Genomic DNA, 20,195 nt, shown 5'->3' on the forward strand with positions numbered 1-20,195 from the left:
TGTTAAATATATAAAAGACTCGTTAACATGTCTGAATTTTTTCTTTAAGGTTTTCAAAAGTTTTTCGATTTTTTAAGGAGGTTTAAAATCTGTTACGTTTCGTGTACCAATAGTGCCACTTCAAAAAATGTTCTCTTTATAGTTCTTCATATAAAATCTAATTTTAATATTTTCCAAAGCATTTTATGTTTTATGTAACAAATAGAGCGAATATAAACTTGTCTGACTGATTTTTATAAAGTTTTTACCCTTTTTCGATTTTTGAATGGTGTTTGAAGTACAATGTAGTTGCAACTTGCTACTACACACTATGTGTCGCTATTAATATGAAATATAAATTAGTTTTTTTATTTTTAGCATTTTTAATCTCGTTTAACAAATAAACTCCTCACAAACTAACTTTTCAGTAGGTTTTCAAAATTTTTATTTCGATTTTTCAAAGATGTTTGAGATCCACGGTAGTTCGTGGTTGTTCAACAAAACCTAATCTTGTTTACTGCAGTGAAGAATTAACATTTCACCTTTAAATAGAAAATTTATAATTTTTGTATATTTTTTTGTTTTGTTTAAGTAATAAAGAGCTTATTGATGTTTTTTCGAGTTATTTTCAGAAAGTTTTTTAACAGTTTTTCGACGTTTTTAAGGGTGTGTAGAGCCCAAGGTGGTTCGTTGTTGTTCTATGCTACCTTACCGTGATAAATATTAAGACTGAAAAAAAACATTTCCTTAGGCTGGTTATCAAAAAATAAATGAAATTCATTTTTAAGATAGGTGTTTGGAAGTAAACCTTAAAATATTCAATAATTAAAATAACAATTTAAATAAATACTCAATAAATTTTAATAATAAAAAAAAATGAAAATCTAATCTCATTGAGTACTTTTTGTGGTCCTGAAAAGGACCGATTTGTACAAATAAAAGCGCATTGCTGCCACTTGAAGCCGTTTCAACTTAAGCACGCTCGCCGCGAATGCGACGGGCCAACTGAATGTCCTTGGGCATAATTGTGACTCGCTTAGCATGAATGGCACACAAGTTGGTGTCTTCAAAGAGACCAACCAAATAGGCTTCGCTAGCCTCCTGTAGAGCCATCACCGCCGAACTCTGGAATCGCAAGTCAGTCTTGAAGTCTTGAGCGATTTCACGCACCAGACGCTGGAAAGGCAGTTTGCGGATCAACAGCTCGGTACTTTTCTGGTAGCGGCGGATCTCACGCAGGGCCACAGTTCCGGGGCGATAGCGATGAGGCTTCTTCACGCCTCCGGTGGCTGGGGCGCTCTTACGAGCGGCTTTAGTAGCCAGTTGTTTGCGTGGCGCCTTGCCACCAGTCGATTTGCGAGCGGTTTGCTTGGTACGAGCCATTTTCAGTTTTCGCTTTCAATTCACTTCTGTTCACTTCACGTCTGAAACTAAAACACAGTGAACGTTCGGCGCGTCTGCTACCTACTTATATAGCAAATCGTGGAGGGTTGAACTGATCGAGAGAGAGGGAGATACAAGGCGTCTCGTTTGCCGAGCAAAGAGCAAGACAACATGTCGTTCGGACCCGCTCTGGTTTTCTGGGTTTAGGTATAAATAGGGGCACGTCGAAATTGTAGTCAGTTCTTCAGTGACTTTCGTTTCGTGCAGTGTTAACAGTAAAGAGTAGTGAAAAATGACTGGTCGCGGCAAAGGAGGCAAAGGCTTAGGAAAAGGTGGCGCAAAGCGTCATCGCAAAGTGTTGCGTGATAACATCCAGGGTATTACAAAGCCTGCTATCCGCCGTTTGGCTCGTCGTGGCGGAGTGAAGCGCATATCTGGACTTATTTACGAGGAAACACGCGGTGTTCTAAAGGTATTTTTGGAGAACGTTATCCGCGATGCAGTTACCTACACCGAACACGCCAAGAGGAAGACGGTCACAGCCATGGACGTTGTGTACGCCCTGAAAAGGCAAGGCCGCACCCTGTACGGTTTCGGCGGTTAAACAAATCGTACAGCAGCCTGTACATCAATAAGCAATCGGTCCTTTTCAGGACCACAAATTCATATTTTAAAGGAGATGAATTTTCAATTATATCTGTCTTTATTAGTTAAATGTATTTTTTTTTTAATATTGATATAGCCAATGCTCCAAAAATATTGGAAATATTAAACTGCACTCTTAAATGTAATGTTTGATTATTGTTGCCTGAAAGCAGACATCTGTTTTATTTAGCGCAGCTGCTGCTTTTGTGTCTTACAGACTTGTACTGAGGAACTGCCATGTTTAATTAAACGCTACTGCGAATGCATTCAGTTTCCGCTATGATTACCGATTACTAACAATACAGAGCCTTGGATCAGTTTTTTTTTTGTTAGTCTTGCACGTGGCACTGTTAACGAAGTATTCCAATTTTAATCGGAGTTAAAAACATTAAAAAAATATATTGGCAAAAGCTAATACTGATTCTTATTCTATAATATCTCTATAAGCATTTGAAAATCTTAACAATTCTTTGTTTAAAACTTGGTCGTCCTGAAAAGGACGGTTGGGTTTTTGTTATGTACATGACGAAGTCGCTCTCCTTCGTTTTTAGAACGTTTAAGCCTTCTTCTCGGTCTTTTTGGGCAACAGAACAGCTTGGATGTTGGGCAACACTCCACCCTGTGCAATGGTTACGCCAGAGAGCAGTTTGTTCAACTCCTCGTCGTTGCGGATGGCCAGCTGCAGATGACGCGGAATGATCCTAGTCTTCTTGTTGTCACGAGCTGCATTGCCAGCCAACTCGAGAACCTCAGCGGCCAGATATTCCATCACGGCAGCCAGATAAACTGGAGCGCCGGCACCAACACGCTCGGCATAGTTTCCCTTGCGAAGCAAACGGTGAATACGGCCCACTGGGAACTGAAGACCAGCACGGTTGGAGCGGGACTTTGCCTTTCCCTTCACTTTGTCACCTTTTCCACGACCAGACATTTTGCTTTACTTCTCACTAAATTCACTTTTCACACGGGAAACAAATGTTTGTGAGCCAGGCAGCTGGCGGCCAGACATTTATACTTTTTCGACCGACAGCGCGTTCGTTTAGGGGTGGATTGTGCCTTGGGCCGAAGAGTTTGTTCGAAAAAAAGTATAAGACGAACGCACGAACTGGGCTCCCATTATAACCAGTGAACTGTGTTTGTGAAGTGAGAAAATGCCGCCGAAAACAAGTGGAAAGGCAGCCAAGAAGGCTGGCAAGGCCCAGAAGAATATCACCAAGAACGACAAGAAGAAGAAGCGTAAGAGGAAGGAGAGCTACGCCATCTACATTTACAAGGTCCTGAAGCAGGTCCACCCTGATACTGGAATTTCGTCGAAGGCGATGAGCATCATGAACAGCTTTGTGAATGATATCTTCGAGCGCATTGCTGCCGAGGCTTCTCGCCTGGCTCACTACAACAAGCGCTCGACCATTACCAGTCGGGAAATTCAAACGGCCGTACGCTTGCTCCTGCCGGGAGAGTTGGCCAAGCACGCTGTCAGTGAGGGAACCAAGGCTGTCACCAAGTACACCAGCTCCAAGTAATTTTCTCTCGCTATGGATGCAAAGAATATCAAAAACGGCCCTTTTCAGGGCCACAAAAATGTTTACCAAAGAAAGTACATTTTCAATATTCAATTTTTCAGCAATTCCTGCCAAGGAGATAATACATAACATGTTAATATAAGCTGGACTTTTCTTTTGTTTTATTTGATCTTCAGACTAATCTGATTAATCTTTGCCAGTACCAAAGTCTGATTTTATTGACTTACTTATAATGTTGATAAACATTATGGTGCTCACTGCGAAAATCAGTAAATTTAGTTTAACAGACAATAGCAAAACGCAATAAACAATTAATAATATATGACATTAAAATGTCGAATTGAAAGATTATTTCTCTTAAAGACTTAGTTTGTAGCCCTGAAAAGGGCTTGTTTAAACGAATCTCAGATTTCGAAATCTGAAATTGCGACTGTACAGCGACATCGAGCGTGTACGCAGTTTATTTCTTGGCTGCCGTTGTTTTTGCTTTCGGCTTTTTAGCGGTAGCGGGAGCAACTGCCTTCTTCACCACCTTTTTGGGCTTGGCAGAAGCCGCCGGCTTGGCTTTTGGTGCTTTGACGGCTGCCTTTGGCTTTGCTGAAGTAGACTTGGCTTTTGCTGCTGCTGCTGGCTTTGCCTTAACGGTTCCCGTTTTCTTGGCATCCTTCGCCTTTGCCTTCTCGGTTTTCTTTTTCTCGGCGGTCTTTTTGGTGGCCACAGCCTTCTTTGCCTTGGGCTTCTTGTCAGCAGCTCCGGCAGCTTTCTTAGTGGTGGCTCCAGCTCCGGCCTTCTTGGCGACTACCTTCTTGCTTTTCACTTTCTTTTCAGCAGACGCAGCCTTAGGCTTGGGATCCTTTTTGGCGGAGGCCGATAGTTTAAATGAACCAGACGCACCTTTTCCTTTTGTTTGGATCAGTTTTCCGTTGACCACGGCAGATTTCAAATACTTTTTGATGAATGGAGCCAGTTTCTGGGCATCGCATTTGTAAGTGGCAGTGATATATTTCTTAATTGCAAGGAGAGACGAGCCGCCACGTTCTTTCAAGTTCTTGATAGAGGCGTCTACCATTTGCTGTGTTGGTGGGTGAGATGGTGGCGCGGCGACCTTCTTTGCCTTTGCGGCAGTGGATCCAGAAGCCTTTTTGGCGGCCACCTTCTTCTCAACTGGCGCTGGTGGGGCAGCCACTAGGGAAGCGGACGTCGCAACTGCAGAATCAGACATTTTTCTTCACTAAAATACACTTTTTTGCTTAGAAAATGGCGCGCGCGTTTGTTGCCGACCTCCTTCGTTCGAATGAGAAGCGAGGAGGAGAGCACTTCAACTCTGGGTATCCAATCAGTCATTTGCTCTGCTAATGTTTGCTTGAAGTAAAAACTTAATTCTTTTATTTCGTTCGTTTAGGTCTTAAATTCAATTAATGTTTTTGTTCTGTTGTATGCTCAAATATTCCATTAAGCAATTAGAAATGTAAAAATTGTAATGTCTAGTTTTAGTGCATTTTTATTACAGCTCGAACTTGAACATTAACATACGTAACATGAGCATTTTATTTAAAAACATAGTTTTTAATTTGAATTCTTTCTTATATATTAATATTAAATAACACAAAGGAAAATTTAAACTTTTAACTTTAAGAATCAATTAACAAATAACCACATTTCTTAAGTTAAGGTATTTTATAACACGTTTTAGTTTGACCTTATGCTACATAAAAAGTTGTCTATGAGAATACGTCAGGCAATAGTTATAAAAATTAAAAAAATATAAATATTTTAAAATTGTTAAGGTATTTGTTTTTATCTTCAATATATCATGAATATGCTTCAATACAGACTTGATTTAAAACATTATTATAAACGGTTTATCCAAGATGGCTTCCCTTGTATCCTATACAAAGGCATGATTAGGGTCACTGTCAAGTTAACATAAAAAAAAAAAAATATTTTAACTGTTTCCATTGTAGTTTTTGTTTGTTAAATATATAAAAGACTCGTTAACATGTCTGAATTTTTTCTTTAAGGTTTTCAAAAGTTTTTCGATTTTTTAAGGAGGTTTAAAATCTGTTACGTTTCGTGTACCAATAGTGCCACTTCAAAAAATGTTCTCTTTATAGTTCTTCATATAAAATCTAATTTTAATATTTTCCAAAGCATTTTATGTTTTATGTAACAAATAGAGCGAATATAAACTTGTCTGACTGATTTTTATAAAGTTTTTACCCTTTTTCGATTTTTGAATGGTGTTTGAAGTACAATGTAGTTGCAACTTGCTACTACACACTATGTGTCGCTATTAATATGAAATTTAAATTAGTTTTTTTATTTTTAGCATTTTTAATCTCGTTTAACAAATAAACTCCTCACAAACTAACTTTTCAGTAGGTTTTCAAAATTTTTATTTTGATTTTTCAAAGATGTTTGAGATCCACGGTAGTTCGTGGTTGTTTAACAAAACCTAATCTTGTTTACTGCAGTGAAGAATTAACATTTCACCTTTAAATAGCAAATTTATAATTTTTGTATATTTTTTTGTTTTGTTTAAGTAATAAAGAGCTTATTGATGTTTTTTCGAGTTATTTTCAGAAAGTTTTTTAACAGTTTTTCGATGTTTTTAAGGGTGTGTAGAGCCCAAGGTGGTTCGTTGTTGTTCTATGCTACCTTACCGTGATAAATATTAAGACTGAAAAAAACATTTCCTTAGGCTGGTTATCAAAAAATAAATGAAATTCATTTTTAAGATAGGTGTTTGGAAGTAAACCTTAAAATATTCAATAATTAAAATAACAATTTAAATAAATACTCAATAAATTTTAATAATAAAAAAAAATGAAAATCTAATCTCATTGAGTACTTTTTGTGGTCCTGAAAAGGACCGATTTGTACAAATAAAAGCGCATTGCTGCCACTTGAAGCCGTTTCAACTTAAGCACGCTCGCCGCGAATGCGACGGGCCAACTGAATGTCCTTGGGCATAATTGTGACTCGCTTAGCATGAATGGCACACAAGTTGGTGTCTTCAAAGAGACCAACCAAATAGGCTTCGCTAGCCTCCTGTAGAGCCATCACCGCCGAACTCTGGAATCGCAAGTCAGTCTTGAAGTCTTGAGCGATTTCACGCACCAGACGCTGGAAAGGCAGTTTGCGGATCAACAGCTCGGTACTTTTCTGGTAGCGGCGGATCTCACGCAGGGCCACAGTTCCGGGGCGATAGCGATGAGGCTTCTTCACGCCTCCGGTGGCTGGGGCGCTCTTACGAGCGGCTTTAGTAGCCAGTTGTTTGCGTGGCGCCTTGCCACCAGTCGATTTGCGAGCGGTTTGCTTGGTACGAGCCATTTTCAGTTTTCGCTTTCAATTCACTTCTGTTCACTTCACGTCTGAAACTAAAACACAGTGAACGTTCGGCGCGTCTGCTACCTACTTATATAGCAAATCGTGGAGGGTTGAACTGATCGAGAGAGAGAGGGAGATACAAGGCGTCTCGTTTGCCGAGCAAAGAGCAAGACAACATGTCGTTCGGACCCGCTCTGGTTTTCTGGGTTTAGGTATAAATAGGGGCACGTCGAAATTGTAGTCAGTTCTTCAGTGACTTTCGTTTCGTGCAGTGTTAACAGTAAAGAGTAGTGAAAAATGACTGGTCGCGGCAAAGGAGGCAAAGGCTTAGGAAAAGGTGGCGCAAAGCGTCATCGCAAAGTGTTGCGTGATAACATCCAGGGTATTACAAAGCCTGCTATCCGCCGTTTGGCTCGTCGTGGCGGAGTGAAGCGCATATCTGGACTTATTTACGAGGAAACACGCGGTGTTCTAAAGGTATTTTTGGAGAACGTTATCCGCGATGCAGTTACCTACACCGAACACGCCAAGAGGAAGACGGTCACAGCCATGGACGTTGTGTACGCCCTGAAAAGGCAAGGCCGCACCCTGTACGGTTTCGGCGGTTAAACAAATCGTACAGCAGCCTGTACATCAATAAGCAATCGGTCCTTTTCAGGACCACAAATTCATATTTTAAAGGAGATGAATTTTCAATTATATCTGTCTTTATTAGTTAAATGTATTTTTTTTTAATATTAATATAGCCAATGCTCCAAAAATATTGGAAATATTAAACTGCACTCTTAAATGTAATGTTTGATTATTGTTGCCTGAAAGCAGACATCTGTTTTATTTAGCGCAGCTGCTGCTTTTGTGTCTTACAGACTTGTACTGAGGAACTGCCATGTTTAATTAAACGCTACTGCGAATGCATTCAGTTTCCGCTATGATTACCGATTACTAACAATACAGAGCCTTGGATCAGTTTTTTTTTTGTTAGTCTTGCACGTGGCACTGTTAACGAAGTATTCCAATTTTAATCGGAGTTAAAAACATTAAAAAAATATATTGGCAAAAGCTAATACTGATTCTTATTCTATAATATCTCTATAAGCATTTGAAAATCTTAACAATTCTTTGTTTAAAACTTGGTCGTCCTGAAAAGGACGGTTGGGTTTTTGTTATGTACATGACGAAGTCGCTCTCCTTCGTTTTTAGAACGTTTAAGCCTTCTTCTCGGTCTTTTTGGGCAACAGAACAGCTTGGATGTTGGGCAACACTCCACCCTGTGCAATGGTTACGCCAGAGAGCAGTTTGTTCAACTCCTCGTCGTTGCGGATGGCCAGCTGCAGATGACGCGGAATGATCCTAGTCTTCTTGTTGTCACGAGCTGCATTGCCAGCCAACTCGAGAACCTCAGCGGCCAGATATTCCATCACGGCAGCCAGATAAACTGGAGCGCCGGCACCAACACGCTCGGCATAGTTTCCCTTGCGAAGCAGACGGTGAATACGGCCCACTGGGAACTGAAGACCAGCACGGTTGGAGCGGGACTTTGCCTTTCCCTTCACTTTGCCACCTTTTCCACGACCAGACATTTTGCTTTACTTCTCACTAAATTCACTTTTCACACGGGAAACAAATGTTTGTGAGCCAGGCAGCTGGCGGCCAGACATTTATACTTTTTCGACCGACAGCGCGTTCGTTTAGGGGTGGATTGTGCCTTGGGCCGAAGAGTTTGTTCGAAAAAAAGTATAAGACGAACGCACGAACTGGGCTCCCATTATAACCAGTGAACTGTGTTTGTGAAGTGAGAAAATGCCGCCGAAAACAAGTGGAAAGGCAGCCAAGAAGGCTGGCAAGGCTCAGAAGAATATCACCAAGAACGACAAGAAGAAGAAGCGTAAGAGGAAGGAGAGCTACGCCATCTACATTTACAAGGTCCTGAAGCAGGTCCACCCTGATACTGGTATTTCGTCGAAGGCGATGAGCATCATGAACAGCTTTGTGAATGATATCTTCGAGCGCATTGCTGCCGAGGCTTCTCGCCTGGCTCACTACAACAAGCGCTCGACCATTACCAGTCGGGAAATTCAAACGGCCGTACGCTTGCTCCTGCCGGGAGAGTTGGCCAAGCACGCTGTCAGTGAGGGAACCAAGGCTGTCACCAAGTACACCAGCTCCAAGTAATTTTCTCTCGCTATGGATGCAAAGAATATCAAAAACGGCCCTTTTCAGGGCCACAAAAATGTTTACCAAAGAAAGTACATTTTCAATATTCAATTTTTCAGCAATTCCTGCCAAGGAGATAATACATAACATGTTAATATAAGCTGGACTTTTCTTTTGTTTTATTTGATCTTCAGACTAATCTGATTAATCTTTGCCAGTACCAAAGTCTGATTTTATTGACTTACTTATAATGTTGATAAACATTATGGTGCTCACTGCGAAAATCAGTAAATTTAGTTTAACAGACAATAGCAAAACGCAATAAACAATTAATAATATATGACATTAAAATGTCGAATTGAAAGATTATTTCTCTTAAAGACTTAGTTTGTAGCCCTGAAAAGGGCTTGTTTAAACGAATCTCAGATTTCGAAATCTGAAATTGCGACTGTACAGCGACATCGAGCGTGTACGCAGTTTATTTCTTGGCTGCCGTTGTTTTTGCTTTCGGCTTTTTAGCGGTAGCGGGAGCAACTGCCTTCTTCACCACCTTTTTGGGCTTGGCAGAAGCCGCCGGCTTGGCTTTTGGTGCTTTGACGGCTGCCTTTGGCTTTGCTGAAGTAGACTTGGCTTTTGCTGCTGCTGCTGGCTTTGCCTTAACGGTTCCCGTTTTCTTGGCATCCTTCGCCTTTGCCTTCTCGGTTTTCTTTTTCTCGGCGGTCTTTTTGGTGGCCACAGCCTTCTTTGCCTTGGGCTTCTTGTCAGCAGCTCCGGCAGCTTTCTTAGTGGTGGCTCCAGCTCCGGCCTTCTTGGCGACTACCTTCTTGCTTTTCACTTTCTTTTCAGCAGACGCAGCCTTAGGCTTGGGATCCTTTTTGGCGGAGGCCGATAGTTTAAATGAACCAGACGCACCTTTTCCTTTTGTTTGGATCAGTTTTCCGTTGACCACGGCAGATTTCAAATACTTTTTGATGAATGGAGCCAGTTTCTGGGCATCGCATTTGTAAGTGGCAGTGATATATTTCTTAATTGCAAGGAGAGACGAGCCGCCACGTTCTTTCAAGTAGGGTTGTCGAAATTTTAAAAAATATCGTATCGATGATATTTTTTTTATCAAATAATATGATAATAATATTTCTAAATATCACCGAAAAATATCGATATATTTGATATTTTTGATATTTTTTGTGTTAAATAAAAAAATTTCCTGCCCACAATAAAAAGACAATAAGTTTCGGTAATTGTTTACAAGTGCGGTCCGGACTTCGAAATCCGTTGGCGGAAAGTGAAAATTTTGCACCGTTTTTTTGTTATTAACAATCCTTACTTCAGCATTCTTGAAATTCTCTGTTATTTTCATAATACCTTCAAAGTTCGTGGACAGCTAAGAATGAAAACTAATTAATATACATATGTGTGAACAACGTGTGTGTGCGCGTTTGGCGCCAAATTTCGGTGGTATGTGCGTAAGTTACATATGCACACATAGACAACGAAATCTGGCCATACGCACACATATTACATATGTACATTCCTTCTTTTGCGCGCATTTTGCGAAAATATTATTTTGCGCTCGAATTCGTTCACTTGAAGTCGCTTTGGAACTCAAAATAACCAAGACAAAAATATCAAAAAATATCAAAAAAATATATCGATTTTCCGATATTTAGGCAAACAAAAAATTACGATATAAATATATCATTTTAAAAAGAAAATATCGATATATTGATATTTTGATATATTATCAACAACCCTACTTTCAAGTTCTTGATAGAGGCGTCTACCATTTGCTGTGTTGGTGGGTGAGATGGTGGCGCGGCGACCTTCTTTGCCTTTGCGGCAGTGGATCCAGAAGCCTTTTTGGCGGCCACCTTCTTCTCAACTGGCGCTGGTGGGGCAGCCACTGGGGAAGCGGACGTCGCAACTGCAGAATCAGACATTTTTCTTCACTAAAATACACTTTTTTGCTTAGAAAATGGCGCGCGCGTTTGTTGCCGACCTCCTTCGTTCGAATGAGAAGCGAGGAGGAGAGCACTTCAACTCTGGGTATCCAATCAGTCATTTGCTCTGCTAATGTTTGCTTGAAGTAAAAACTTAATTCTTTTATTTCGTTCGTTTAGGTCTTAAATTCAATTAATGTTTTTGTTCTGTTGTATGCTCAAATATTCCATTAAGCAATTAGAAATGTAAAAATTGTAATGTCTAGTTTTAGTGCATTTTTATTACAGCTCGAACTTGAACATTAACATACGTAACATGAGCATTTTATTTAAAAACATAGTTTTTAATTTGAATTCTTTCTTATATATTAATATTAAATAACACAAAGGAAAATTTAAACTTTTAACTTTAAGAATCAATTAACAAATAACCACATTTCTTAAGTTAAGGTATTTTATAACACGTTTTAGTTTGACCTTATGCTACATAAAAAGTTGTCTATGAGAATACGTCAGGCAATAGTTATAAAAATTAAAAAAATATAAATATTTTAAAATTGTTAAGGTATTTGTTTTTATCTTCAATATATCATGAATATGCTTCAATACAGACTTGATTTAAAACATTATTATAAACGGTTTATCCAAGATGGCTTCCCTTGTATCCTATACAAAGGCATGATTAGGGTCACTGTCAAGTTAACATAAAAAAAAAAAAATATTTTAACTGTTTCCATTGTAGTTTTTGTTTGTTAAATATATAAAAGACTCGTTAACATGTCTGAATTTTTTCTTTAAGGTTTTCAAAAGTTTTTCGATTTTTTAAGGAGGTTTAAAATCTGTTACGTTTCGTGTACCAATAGTGCCACTTCAAAAAATGTTCTCTTTATAGTTCTTCATATAAAATCTAATTTTAATATTTTCCAAAGCATTTTATGTTTTATGTAACAAATAGAGCGAATATAAACTTGTCTGACTGATTTTTATAAAGTTTTTACCCTTTTTCGATTTTTGAATGGTGTTTGAAGTACAATGTAGTTGCAACTTGCTACTACACACTATGTGTCGCTATTAATATGAAATTTAAATTAGTTTTTTTATTTTTAGCATTTTTAATCTCGTTTAACAAATAAACTCCTCACAAACTAACTTTTCAGTAGGTTTTCAAAATTTTTATTTTGATTTTTCAAAGATGTTTGAGATCCACGGTAGTTCGTGGTTGTTTAACAAAACCTAATCTTGTTTACTGCAGTGAAGAATTAACATTTCACCTTTAAATAGCAAATTTATAATTTTTGTATATTTTTTTGTTTTGTTTAAGTAATAAAGAGCTTATTGATGTTTTTTCGAGTTATTTTCAGAAAGTTTTTTAACAGTTTTTCGATGTTTTTAAGGGTGTGTAGAGCCCAAGGTGGTTCGTTGTTGTTCTATGCTACCTTACCGTGATAAATATTAAGACTGAAAAAAAACATTTCCTTAGGCTGGTTATCAAAAAATAAATGAAATTCATTTTTAAGATAGGTGTTTGGAAGTAAACCTTAAAATATTCAATAATTAAAATAACAATTTAAATAAATACTCAATAAATTTTAATAATAAAAAAAAATGAAAATCTAATCTCATTGAGTACTTTTTGTGGTCCTGAAAAGGACCGATTTGTACAAATAAAAGCGCATTGCTGCCACTTGAAGCCGTTTCAACTTAAGCACGCTCGCCGCGAATGCGACGGGCCAACTGAATGTCCTTGGGCATAATTGTGACTCGCTTAGCATGAATGGCACACAAGTTGGTGTCTTCAAAGAGACCAACCAAATAGGCTTCGCTAGCCTCCTGTAGAGCCATCACCGCCGAACTCTGGAATCGCAAGTCAGTCTTGAAGTCTTGAGCGATTTCACGCACCAGACGCTGGAAAGGCAGTTTGCGGATCAACAGCTCGGTACTTTTCTGGTAGCGGCGGATCTCACGCAGGGCCACAGTTCCGGGGCGATAGCGATGAGGCTTCTTCACGCCTCCGGTGGCTGGGGCGCTCTTACGAGCGGCTTTAGTAGCCAGTTGTTTGCGTGGCGCCTTGCCACCAGTCGATTTGCGAGCGGTTTGCTTGGTACGAGCCATTTTCAGTTTTCGCTTTCAATTCACTTCTGTTCACTTCACGTCTGAAACTAAAACACAGTGAACGTTCGGCGCGTCTGCTACCTACTTATATAGCAAATCGTGGAGGGTTGAACTGATCGAGAGAGAGGGAGATACAAGGCGTCTCGTTTGCCGAGCAAAGAGCAAGACAACATGTCGTTCGGACCCGCTCTGGTTTTCTGGGTTTAGGTATAAATAGGGGCACGTCGAAATTGTAGTCAGTTCTTCAGTGACTTTCGTTTCGTGCAGTGTTAACAGTAAAGAGTAGTGAAAAATGACTGGTCGCGGCAAAGGAGGCAAAGGCTTAGGAAAAGGTGGCGCAAAGCGTCATCGCAAAGTGTTGCGTGATAACATCCAGGGTATTACAAAGCCTGCTATCCGCCGTTTGGCTCGTCGTGGCGGAGTGAAGCGCATATCTGGACTTATTTACGAGGAAACACGCGGTGTTCTAAAGGTATTTTTGGAGAACGTTATCCGCGATGCAGTTACCTACACCGAACACGCCAAGAGGAAGACGGTCACAGCCATGGACGTTGTGTACGCCCTGAAAAGGCAAGGCCGCACCCTGTACGGTTTCGGCGGTTAAACAAATCGTACAGCAGCCTGTACATCAATAAGCAATCGGTCCTTTTCAGGACCACAAATTCATATTTTAAAGGAGATGAATTTTCAATTATATCTGTCTTTATTAGTTAAATGTATTTTTTTTTTAATATTAATATAGCCAATGCTCCAAAAATATTGGAAATATTAAACTGCACTCTTAAATGTAATGTTTGATTATTGTTGCCTGAAAGCAGACATCTGTTTTATTTAGCGCAGCTGCTGCTTTTGTGTCTTACAGACTTGTACTGAGGAACTGCCATGTTTAATTAAACGCTACTGCGAATGCATTCAGTTTCCGCTATGATTACCGATTACTAACAATACAGAGCCTTGGATCAGTTTTTTTTTTTGTTAGTCTTGCACGTGGCACTGTTAACGAAGTATTCCAATTTTAATCGGAGTTAAAAACATTAAAAAATATATTGGCAAAAGCTAATACTGATTCTTATTCTATAATATCTCTATAAGCATTTGAAAATCTTAACAATTCTTTGTTTAAAACTTGGTCGTCCTGAAAAGGACGGTTGGGTTTTTGTTATGTACATGACGAAGTCGCTCTCCTTCGTTTTTAGAACGTTTAAGCCTTCTTCTCGGTCTTTTTGGGCAACAGAACAGCTTGGATGTTGGGCAACACTCCACCCTGTGCAATGGTTACGCCAGAGAGCAGTTTGTTCAACTCCTCGTCGTTGCGGATGGCCAGCTGCAGATGACGCGGAATGATCCTAGTCTTCTTGTTGTCACGAGCTGCATTGCCAGCCAACTCGAGAACCTCAGCGGCCAGATATTCCATCACGGCAGCCAGATAAACTGGAGCGCCGGCACCAACACGCTCGGCATAGTTTCCCTTGCGAAGCAGACGGTGAATACGGCCCACTGGGAACTGAAGACCAGCACGGTTGGAGCGGGACTTTGCCTTTCCCTTCACTTTGCCACCTTTTCCACGACCAGACATTTTGCTTTACTTCTCACTAAATTCACTTTTCACACGGGAAACAAATGTTTGTGAGCCAGGCAGCTGGCGGCCAGACATTTATACTTTTTCGACCGACAGCGCGTTCGTTTAGGGGTGGATTGTGCTAGGTCCGAAGAGATTGTTCGAAAAAAAGTATAAGGCGCAACGCACTGGGCGTCCATTATAACCAGTGAACTGTGTTTGTGAAGTGAGAAAATGCCGCCGAAAACAAGTGGAAAGGCAGCCAAGAAGGCTGGCAAGGCTCAGAAGAATATCACCAAGAACGACAAGAAGAAGAAGCGTAAGAGGAAGGAGAGCTACGCCATCTACATTTACAAGGTCCTGAAGCAGGTCCACCCTGATACTGGTATTTCGTCGAAGGCGATGAGCATCATGAACAGCTTTGTGAATGATATCTTCGAGCGCATTGCTGCCGAGGCTTCTCGCCTGGCTCACTACAACAAGCGCTCGACCATTACCAGTCGGGAAATTCAAACGGCCGTACGCTTGCTCCTGCCGGGAGAGTTGGCCAAGCACGCTGTCAGTGAGGGAACCAAGGCTGTCACCAAGTACACCAGCTCCAAGTAATTTTCTCTCGCTATGGATGCAAAGAAATATCAAAAACGGCCCTTTTCAGGGCCACAAAAATGTTTACCAAAGAAAGTACATTTTCAATATTCAATTTTTCAGCAATTCCTGCCAAGGAGATAATACATAACATGTTAATATAAGCTGGACTTTTCTTTTGTTTTATTTGATCTTCAGACTAATCTGATTAATCTTTGCCAGTACCAAAGTCTGATTTTATTGACTTACTTATAATGTTGATAAACATTATGGTGCTCACTGCGAAAATCAGTAAATTTAGTTTAACAGACAATAGCAAAACGCAATAAACAATTAATAATATATGACATTAAAATGTCGAATTGAAAGATTATTTCTCTTAAAGACTTAGTTTGTAGCCCTGAAAAGGGCTTGTTTAAACGAATCTCAGATTTCGAAATCTGAAATTGCGACTGTACAGCGACATCGAGCGTGTACGCAGTTTATTTCTTGGCTGCCGTTGTTTTTGCTTTCGGCTTTTTAGCGGTAGCGGGAGCAACTGCCTTCTTCACCACCTTTTTGGGCTTGGCAGAAGCCGCCGGCTTGGCTTTTGGTGCTTTGACGGCTGCCTTTGGCTTTGCTGAAGTAGACTTGGCTTTTGCTGCTGCTGCTGGCTTTGCCTTAACGGTTCCCGTTTTCTTGGCATCCTTCGCCTTTGCCTTCTCGGTTTTCTTTTTCTCGGCGGTCTTTTTGGTGGCCACAGCCTTCTTTGCCTTGGGCTTCTTGTCAGCAGCTCCGGCAGCTTTCTTAGTGGTGGCTCCAGCTCCGGCCTTCTTGGCGACTACCTTCTTGCTTTTCACTTTCTTTTCAGCAGACGCAGCCTTAGGCTTGGGATCCTTTTTGGCGGAGGCCGATAGTTTAAATGAACCAGACGCACCTTTTCCTTTTGTTTGGATCAGTTTTCCGTTGACCACGGCAGATTTCAAATACTTTTTGATGAATGGAGCCAGTTTCTGGGCATCGCATTTGTAAGTGGCAGTGATATATTTCTTAATTGCAAGGAGAGACGAGCCGCCACGTTCTTTCAAGTTCTTGATAGAGGCGTCTACCATTTGCTGTGTTGGTGGGTGAGATGGTGGCGCGGCGACCTTCTTTGCCTTTGCGGCAGTGGATCCAGAAGCCTTTTTGGCGGCCACCTTCTTCTCAACTGGCGCTGGTGGGGCAGCCACTGGGGGAAGCGGACGTCGCAACTGCAGAATCAGACATTTTTCTTCACTAAAATACACTTTTTTGCTTAGAAAATGGCGCGCGCGTTTGTTGCCGACCTCCTTCGTTCGAATGAGAAGCGAGGAGGAGAGCACTTCAACTCTGGGTATCCAATCAGTCATTTGCTCTGCTAATGTTTGCTTGAAGTAAAAACTTAATTCTTTTATTTCGTTCGTTTAGGTCTTAAATTCAATTAATGTTTTTGTTCTGTTGTATGCTCAAATATTCCATTAAGCAATTAGAAATGTAAAAATTGTAATGTCTAGTTTTAGTGCATTTTTATTACAGCTCGAACTTGAACATTAACATACGTAACATGAGCATTTTATTTAAAAACATAGTTTTTAATTTGAATTCTTTCTTATATATTAATATTAAATAACACAAAGGAAAATTTAAACTTTTAACTTTAAGAATCAATTAACAAATAACCACATTTCTTAAGTTAAGGTATTTTATAACACGTTTTAGTTTGACCTTATGCTACATAAAAAGTTGTCTATGAGAATACGTCAGGCAATAGTTATAAAAATTAAAAAAATATAAATATTTTAAAATTGTTAAGGTATTTGTTTTTATCTTCAATATATCATGAATATGCTTCAATACAGACTTGATTTAAAACATTATTATAAACGGTTTATCCAAGATGGCTTCCCTTGTATCCTATACAAAGGCATGATTAGGGTCACTGTCAAGTTAACATAAAAAAAAAAAATATTTTAACTGTTTCCATTGTAGTTTTTGTTTGTTAAATATATAAAAGACTCGTTAACATGTCTGAATTTTTTCTTTAAGGTTTTCAAAAGTTTTTCGATTTTTTAAGGAGGTTTAAAATCTGTTACGTTTCGTGTACCAATAGTGCCACTTCAAAAAATGTTCTCTTTATAGTTCTTCATATAAAATCTAATTTTAATATTTTCCAAAGCATTTTATGTTTTATGTAACAAATAGAGCGAATATAAACTTGTCTGACTGATTTTTATAAAGTTTTTACCCTTTTTCGATTTTTGAATGGTGTTTGAAGTACAATGTAGTTGCAACTTGCTACTACACACTATGTGTCGCTATTAATATGAAATATAAATTAGTTTTTTTATTTTTAGCATTTTTAATCTCGTTTAACAAATAAACTCCTCACAAACTAACTTTTCAGTAGGTTTTCAAAATTTTTATTTTGATTTTTCAAAGATGTTTGAGATCCACGGTAGTTCGTGGTTGTTCAACAAAACCTAATCTTGTTATTGCAGTGAAGAATTAACATTTCACCTTTAAATAGAAAATTTATAATTTTTGTATATTTTTTTGTTTTGTTTAAGTAATAAAGAGCTTATTGATGTTTTTTCGAGTTATTTTCTGAAAGTTTTTTAACAGTTTTTCGATGTTTTTAAGGGTGTGTAGAGCCCAAGGTGGTTCGTTGTTGTTCTATGCTACCTTACCGTGATAAATATTAAGACTGAAAAAAAACATTTCCTTAGGCTGGTTATCAAAAAATAAATGAAATTCATTTTTAAGATAGGTGTTTGGAAGTAAACCTTAAAATATTCAATAATTAAAATAACAATTTAAATAAATACTCAATAAATTTTAATAATAAAAAAAATGAAAATCTAATCTCATTGAGTACTTTTTGTGGTCCTGAAAAGGACCGATTTGTACAAATAAAAGCGCATTGCTGCCACTTGAAGCCGTTTCAACTTAAGCACGCTCGCCGCGAATGCGACGGGCCAACTGAATGTCCTTGGGCATAATTGTGACTCGCTTAGCATGAATGGCACACAAGTTGGTGTCTTCAAAGAGACCAACCAAATAGGCTTCGCTAGCCTCCTGTAGAGCCATCACCGCCGAACTCTGGAATCGCAAGTCAGTCTTGAAGTCTTGAGCGATTTCACGCACCAGACGCTGGAAAGGCAGTTTGCGGATCAACAGCTCGGTACTTTTCTGGTAGCGGCGGATCTCACGCAGGGCCACAGTTCCGGGGCGATAGCGATGAGGCTTCTTCACGCCTCCGGTGGCTGGGGCGCTCTTACGAGCGGCTTTAGTAGCCAGTTGTTTGCGTGGCGCCTTGCCACCAGTCGATTTGCGAGCGGTTTGCTTGGTACGAGCCATTTTCAGTTTTCGCTTTCAATTCACTTCTGTTCACTTCACGTCTGAAACTAAAACACAGTGAACGTTCGGCGCGTCTGCTACCTACTTATATAGCAAATCGTGGAGGGTTGAACTGATCGAGAGAGAGGGAGATACAAGGCGTCTCGTTTGCCGAGCAAAGAGCAAGACAACATGTCGTTCGGACCCGCTCTGGTTTTCTGGGTTTAGGTATAAATAGGGGCACGTCGAAATTGTAGTCAGTTCTTCAGTGACTTTCGTTTCGTGCAGTGTTAACAGTAAAGAGTAGTGAAAAATGACTGGTCGCGGCAAAGGAGGCAAAGGCTTAGGAAAAGGTGGCGCAAAGCGTCATCGCAAAGTGTTGCGTGATAACATCCAGGGTATTACAAAGCCTGCTATCCGCCGTTTGGCTCGTCGTGGCGGAGTGAAGCGCATATCTGGACTTATTTACGAGGAAACACGCGGTGTTCTAAAGGTATTTTTGGAGAACGTTATCCGCGATGCAGTTACCTACACCGAACACGCCAAGAGGAAGACGGTCACAGCCATGGACGTTGTGTACGCCCTGAAAAGGCAAGGCCGCACCCTGTACGGTTTCGGCGGTTAAACAAATCGTACAGCAGCCTGTACATCAATAAGCAATCGGTCCTTTTCAGGACCACAAATTCATATTTTAAAGGAGATGAATTTTCAATTATATCTGTCTTTATTAGTTAAATGTATTTTTTTTTAATATTAATATAGCCAATGCTCCAAAAATATTGGAAATATTAAACTGCACTCTTAAATGTAATGTTTGATTATTGTTGCCTGAAAGCAGACATCTGTTTTATTTAGCGCAGCTGCTGCTTTTGTGTCTTACAGACTTGTACTGAGGAACTGCCATGTTTAATTAAACGCTACTGCGAATGCATTCAGTTTCCGCTATGATTACCGATTACTAACAATACAGAGCCTTGGATCAGTTTTTTTTTTGTTAGTCTTGCACGTGGCACTGTTAACGAAGTATTCCAATTTTAATCGGAGTTAAAAACATTAAAAAATATATTGGCAAAAGCTAATACTGATTCTTATTCTATAATATCTCTATAAGCATTTGAAAATCTTAACAATTCTTTGTTTAAAACTTGGTCGTCCTGAAAAGGACGGTTGGGTTTTTGTTATGTACATGACGAAGTCGCTCTCCTTCGTTTTTAGAACGTTTAAGCCTTCTTCTCGGTCTTTTTGGGCAACAGAACAGCTTGGATGTTGGGCAACACTCCACCCTGTGCAATGGTTACGCCAGAGAGCAGTTTGTTCAACTCCTCGTCGTTGCGGATGGCCAGCTGCAGATGACGCGGAATGATCCTAGTCTTCTTGTTGTCACGAGCTGCATTGCCAGCCAACTCGAGAACCTCAGCGGCCAGATATTCCATCACGGCAGCCAGATAAACTGGAGCGCCGGCACCAACACGCTCGGCATAGTTTCCCTTGCGAAGCAGACGGTGAATACGGCCCACTGGGAACTGAAGACCAGCACGGTTGGAGCGGGACTTTGCCTTTCCCTTCACTTTGCCACCTTTTCCACGACCAGACATTTTTCTTTACTTCTCACTAAATTCACTTTTCACACGGGAAACAAATGTTTGTGAGCCA

At 39.8% G+C, this 20,195-nt stretch overlaps 16 protein-coding genes across 17 annotated transcripts; 7 read left to right on the plus strand and 9 right to left on the minus strand.

Annotated features, from left to right (window-relative positions):
* Positions 1 to 889: 889 nt before the first annotated feature.
* Positions 890 to 1,404, minus strand: LOC122320531 (histone H3). The gene has a single exon (XM_043208679.1). It carries the CDS (start codon positions 1,360 to 1,362, stop codon positions 952 to 954), a length of 411 nt encoding a protein of 136 aa, XP_043064614.1. The 5' UTR covers positions 1,363 to 1,404; the 3' UTR covers positions 890 to 951.
* A 181-nt stretch (positions 1,405 to 1,585) lies between these two features.
* On the plus strand, positions 1,586 to 2,017 carry LOC122320536 (histone H4). Its single transcript, XM_043208684.1, has one exon. The coding sequence runs from the start codon at positions 1,655 to 1,657 to the stop codon at positions 1,964 to 1,966; it is 312 nt and encodes a 103-aa protein (XP_043064619.1). The 5' UTR covers positions 1,586 to 1,654; the 3' UTR covers positions 1,967 to 2,017.
* A 478-nt stretch (positions 2,018 to 2,495) lies between these two features.
* LOC122320532 (histone H2A-like) lies at positions 2,496 to 2,953 on the minus strand. The gene has a single exon (XM_043208680.1). The coding sequence runs from the start codon at positions 2,936 to 2,938 to the stop codon at positions 2,564 to 2,566; it is 375 nt and encodes a 124-aa protein (XP_043064615.1). The 5' UTR covers positions 2,939 to 2,953; the 3' UTR covers positions 2,496 to 2,563.
* A 169-nt stretch (positions 2,954 to 3,122) lies between these two features.
* Positions 3,123 to 3,579, plus strand: LOC122320535 (histone H2B). Its single transcript, XM_043208683.1, has one exon. The coding sequence runs from the start codon at positions 3,159 to 3,161 to the stop codon at positions 3,528 to 3,530; it is 372 nt and encodes a 123-aa protein (XP_043064618.1). The 5' UTR covers positions 3,123 to 3,158; the 3' UTR covers positions 3,531 to 3,579.
* Positions 3,580 to 3,907: 328 nt separating this feature from the next.
* LOC122320519 (histone H1-like) lies at positions 3,908 to 4,776 on the minus strand. The gene has a single exon (XM_043208659.1). It carries the CDS (start codon positions 4,750 to 4,752, stop codon positions 3,991 to 3,993), a length of 762 nt encoding a protein of 253 aa, XP_043064594.1. The 5' UTR covers positions 4,753 to 4,776; the 3' UTR covers positions 3,908 to 3,990.
* Positions 4,777 to 6,390: 1,614 nt separating this feature from the next.
* Positions 6,391 to 13,076, minus strand: LOC122320515. Its single transcript, XM_043208654.1, has 5 exons — positions 12,658 to 13,076; positions 10,772 to 10,938; positions 9,550 to 10,002; positions 8,144 to 8,368; positions 6,391 to 6,875 (listed from the first exon to the last, which is right to left on the minus strand). Exons 1-5 carry the CDS (start codon positions 13,064 to 13,066, stop codon positions 6,453 to 6,455), a joined length of 1,677 nt encoding a protein of 558 aa, XP_043064589.1. The 5' UTR covers positions 13,067 to 13,076; the 3' UTR covers positions 6,391 to 6,452.
* LOC122320527 (histone H4) lies at positions 7,089 to 7,520 on the plus strand. Its single transcript, XM_043208667.1, has one exon. The coding sequence runs from the start codon at positions 7,158 to 7,160 to the stop codon at positions 7,467 to 7,469; it is 312 nt and encodes a 103-aa protein (XP_043064602.1). The 5' UTR covers positions 7,089 to 7,157; the 3' UTR covers positions 7,470 to 7,520.
* On the minus strand, positions 7,998 to 8,495 carry LOC122320521 (histone H2A). Its single transcript, XM_043208661.1, has one exon. It carries the CDS (start codon positions 8,438 to 8,440, stop codon positions 8,066 to 8,068), a length of 375 nt encoding a protein of 124 aa, XP_043064596.1. The 5' UTR covers positions 8,441 to 8,495; the 3' UTR covers positions 7,998 to 8,065.
* LOC122320525 (histone H2B) lies at positions 8,623 to 9,081 on the plus strand. Its single transcript, XM_043208665.1, has one exon. It carries the CDS (start codon positions 8,661 to 8,663, stop codon positions 9,030 to 9,032), a length of 372 nt encoding a protein of 123 aa, XP_043064600.1. The 5' UTR covers positions 8,623 to 8,660; the 3' UTR covers positions 9,033 to 9,081.
* On the minus strand, positions 9,410 to 10,997 carry LOC122320517 (histone H1-like). Of its 2 annotated transcripts, none has more exons than XM_043208656.1 (2): positions 10,778 to 10,997; positions 9,410 to 10,077 (listed from the first exon to the last, which is right to left on the minus strand). In XM_043208656.1, the coding sequence occupies exons 1-2, from the start codon at positions 10,952 to 10,954 to the stop codon at positions 9,493 to 9,495; spliced, it is 762 nt and encodes a 253-aa protein (XP_043064591.1). In that variant the 5' UTR covers positions 10,955 to 10,997; the 3' UTR covers positions 9,410 to 9,492. The 2 variants fall into 2 exon arrangements, with proteins under 2 accessions (XP_043064591.1, XP_043064592.1); XM_043208657.1 differs by having other exon boundaries at positions 9,410 to 10,071; positions 10,772 to 10,997.
* A 213-nt stretch (positions 13,077 to 13,289) lies between the features above and the next one.
* On the plus strand, positions 13,290 to 13,721 carry LOC122320528 (histone H4). Its single transcript, XM_043208668.1, has one exon. The coding sequence runs from the start codon at positions 13,359 to 13,361 to the stop codon at positions 13,668 to 13,670; it is 312 nt and encodes a 103-aa protein (XP_043064603.1). The 5' UTR covers positions 13,290 to 13,358; the 3' UTR covers positions 13,671 to 13,721.
* Positions 13,722 to 14,199: 478 nt separating this feature from the next.
* LOC122320522 (histone H2A) lies at positions 14,200 to 14,696 on the minus strand. The gene has a single exon (XM_043208662.1). It carries the CDS (start codon positions 14,640 to 14,642, stop codon positions 14,268 to 14,270), a length of 375 nt encoding a protein of 124 aa, XP_043064597.1. The 5' UTR covers positions 14,643 to 14,696; the 3' UTR covers positions 14,200 to 14,267.
* A 141-nt stretch (positions 14,697 to 14,837) lies between these two features.
* On the plus strand, positions 14,838 to 15,279 carry LOC122320524 (histone H2B). The gene has a single exon (XM_043208664.1). The coding sequence runs from the start codon at positions 14,859 to 14,861 to the stop codon at positions 15,228 to 15,230; it is 372 nt and encodes a 123-aa protein (XP_043064599.1). The 5' UTR covers positions 14,838 to 14,858; the 3' UTR covers positions 15,231 to 15,279.
* Positions 15,280 to 15,608: 329 nt separating this feature from the next.
* On the minus strand, positions 15,609 to 16,454 carry LOC122320520 (histone H1-like). Its single transcript, XM_043208660.1, is given in 2 exon segments — positions 15,609 to 16,420; positions 16,422 to 16,454. Coding segments are annotated over 2 exon segments (762 nt in total). The 3' UTR covers positions 15,609 to 15,691.
* Positions 16,455 to 18,786: 2,332 nt separating this feature from the next.
* Positions 18,787 to 19,218, plus strand: LOC108098255 (histone H4). Its single transcript, XM_017201055.2, has one exon. It carries the CDS (start codon positions 18,856 to 18,858, stop codon positions 19,165 to 19,167), a length of 312 nt encoding a protein of 103 aa, XP_017056544.1. The 5' UTR covers positions 18,787 to 18,855; the 3' UTR covers positions 19,168 to 19,218.
* A 476-nt stretch (positions 19,219 to 19,694) lies between these two features.
* Positions 19,695 to 20,169, minus strand: LOC122320523 (histone H2A). The gene has a single exon (XM_043208663.1). It carries the CDS (start codon positions 20,135 to 20,137, stop codon positions 19,763 to 19,765), a length of 375 nt encoding a protein of 124 aa, XP_043064598.1. The 5' UTR covers positions 20,138 to 20,169; the 3' UTR covers positions 19,695 to 19,762.
* Between the last annotated feature and the right edge of the window lie 26 nt (positions 20,170 to 20,195).

The sequence above is a fragment of the Drosophila ficusphila genome, unplaced genomic scaffold, assembly GCF_018152265.1.
Source record: "Drosophila ficusphila isolate 14025-0441.05 unplaced genomic scaffold, ASM1815226v1 contig_607, whole genome shotgun sequence".
Classification (NCBI taxonomy): domain Eukaryota; kingdom Metazoa; phylum Arthropoda; class Insecta; order Diptera; family Drosophilidae; genus Drosophila; species Drosophila ficusphila.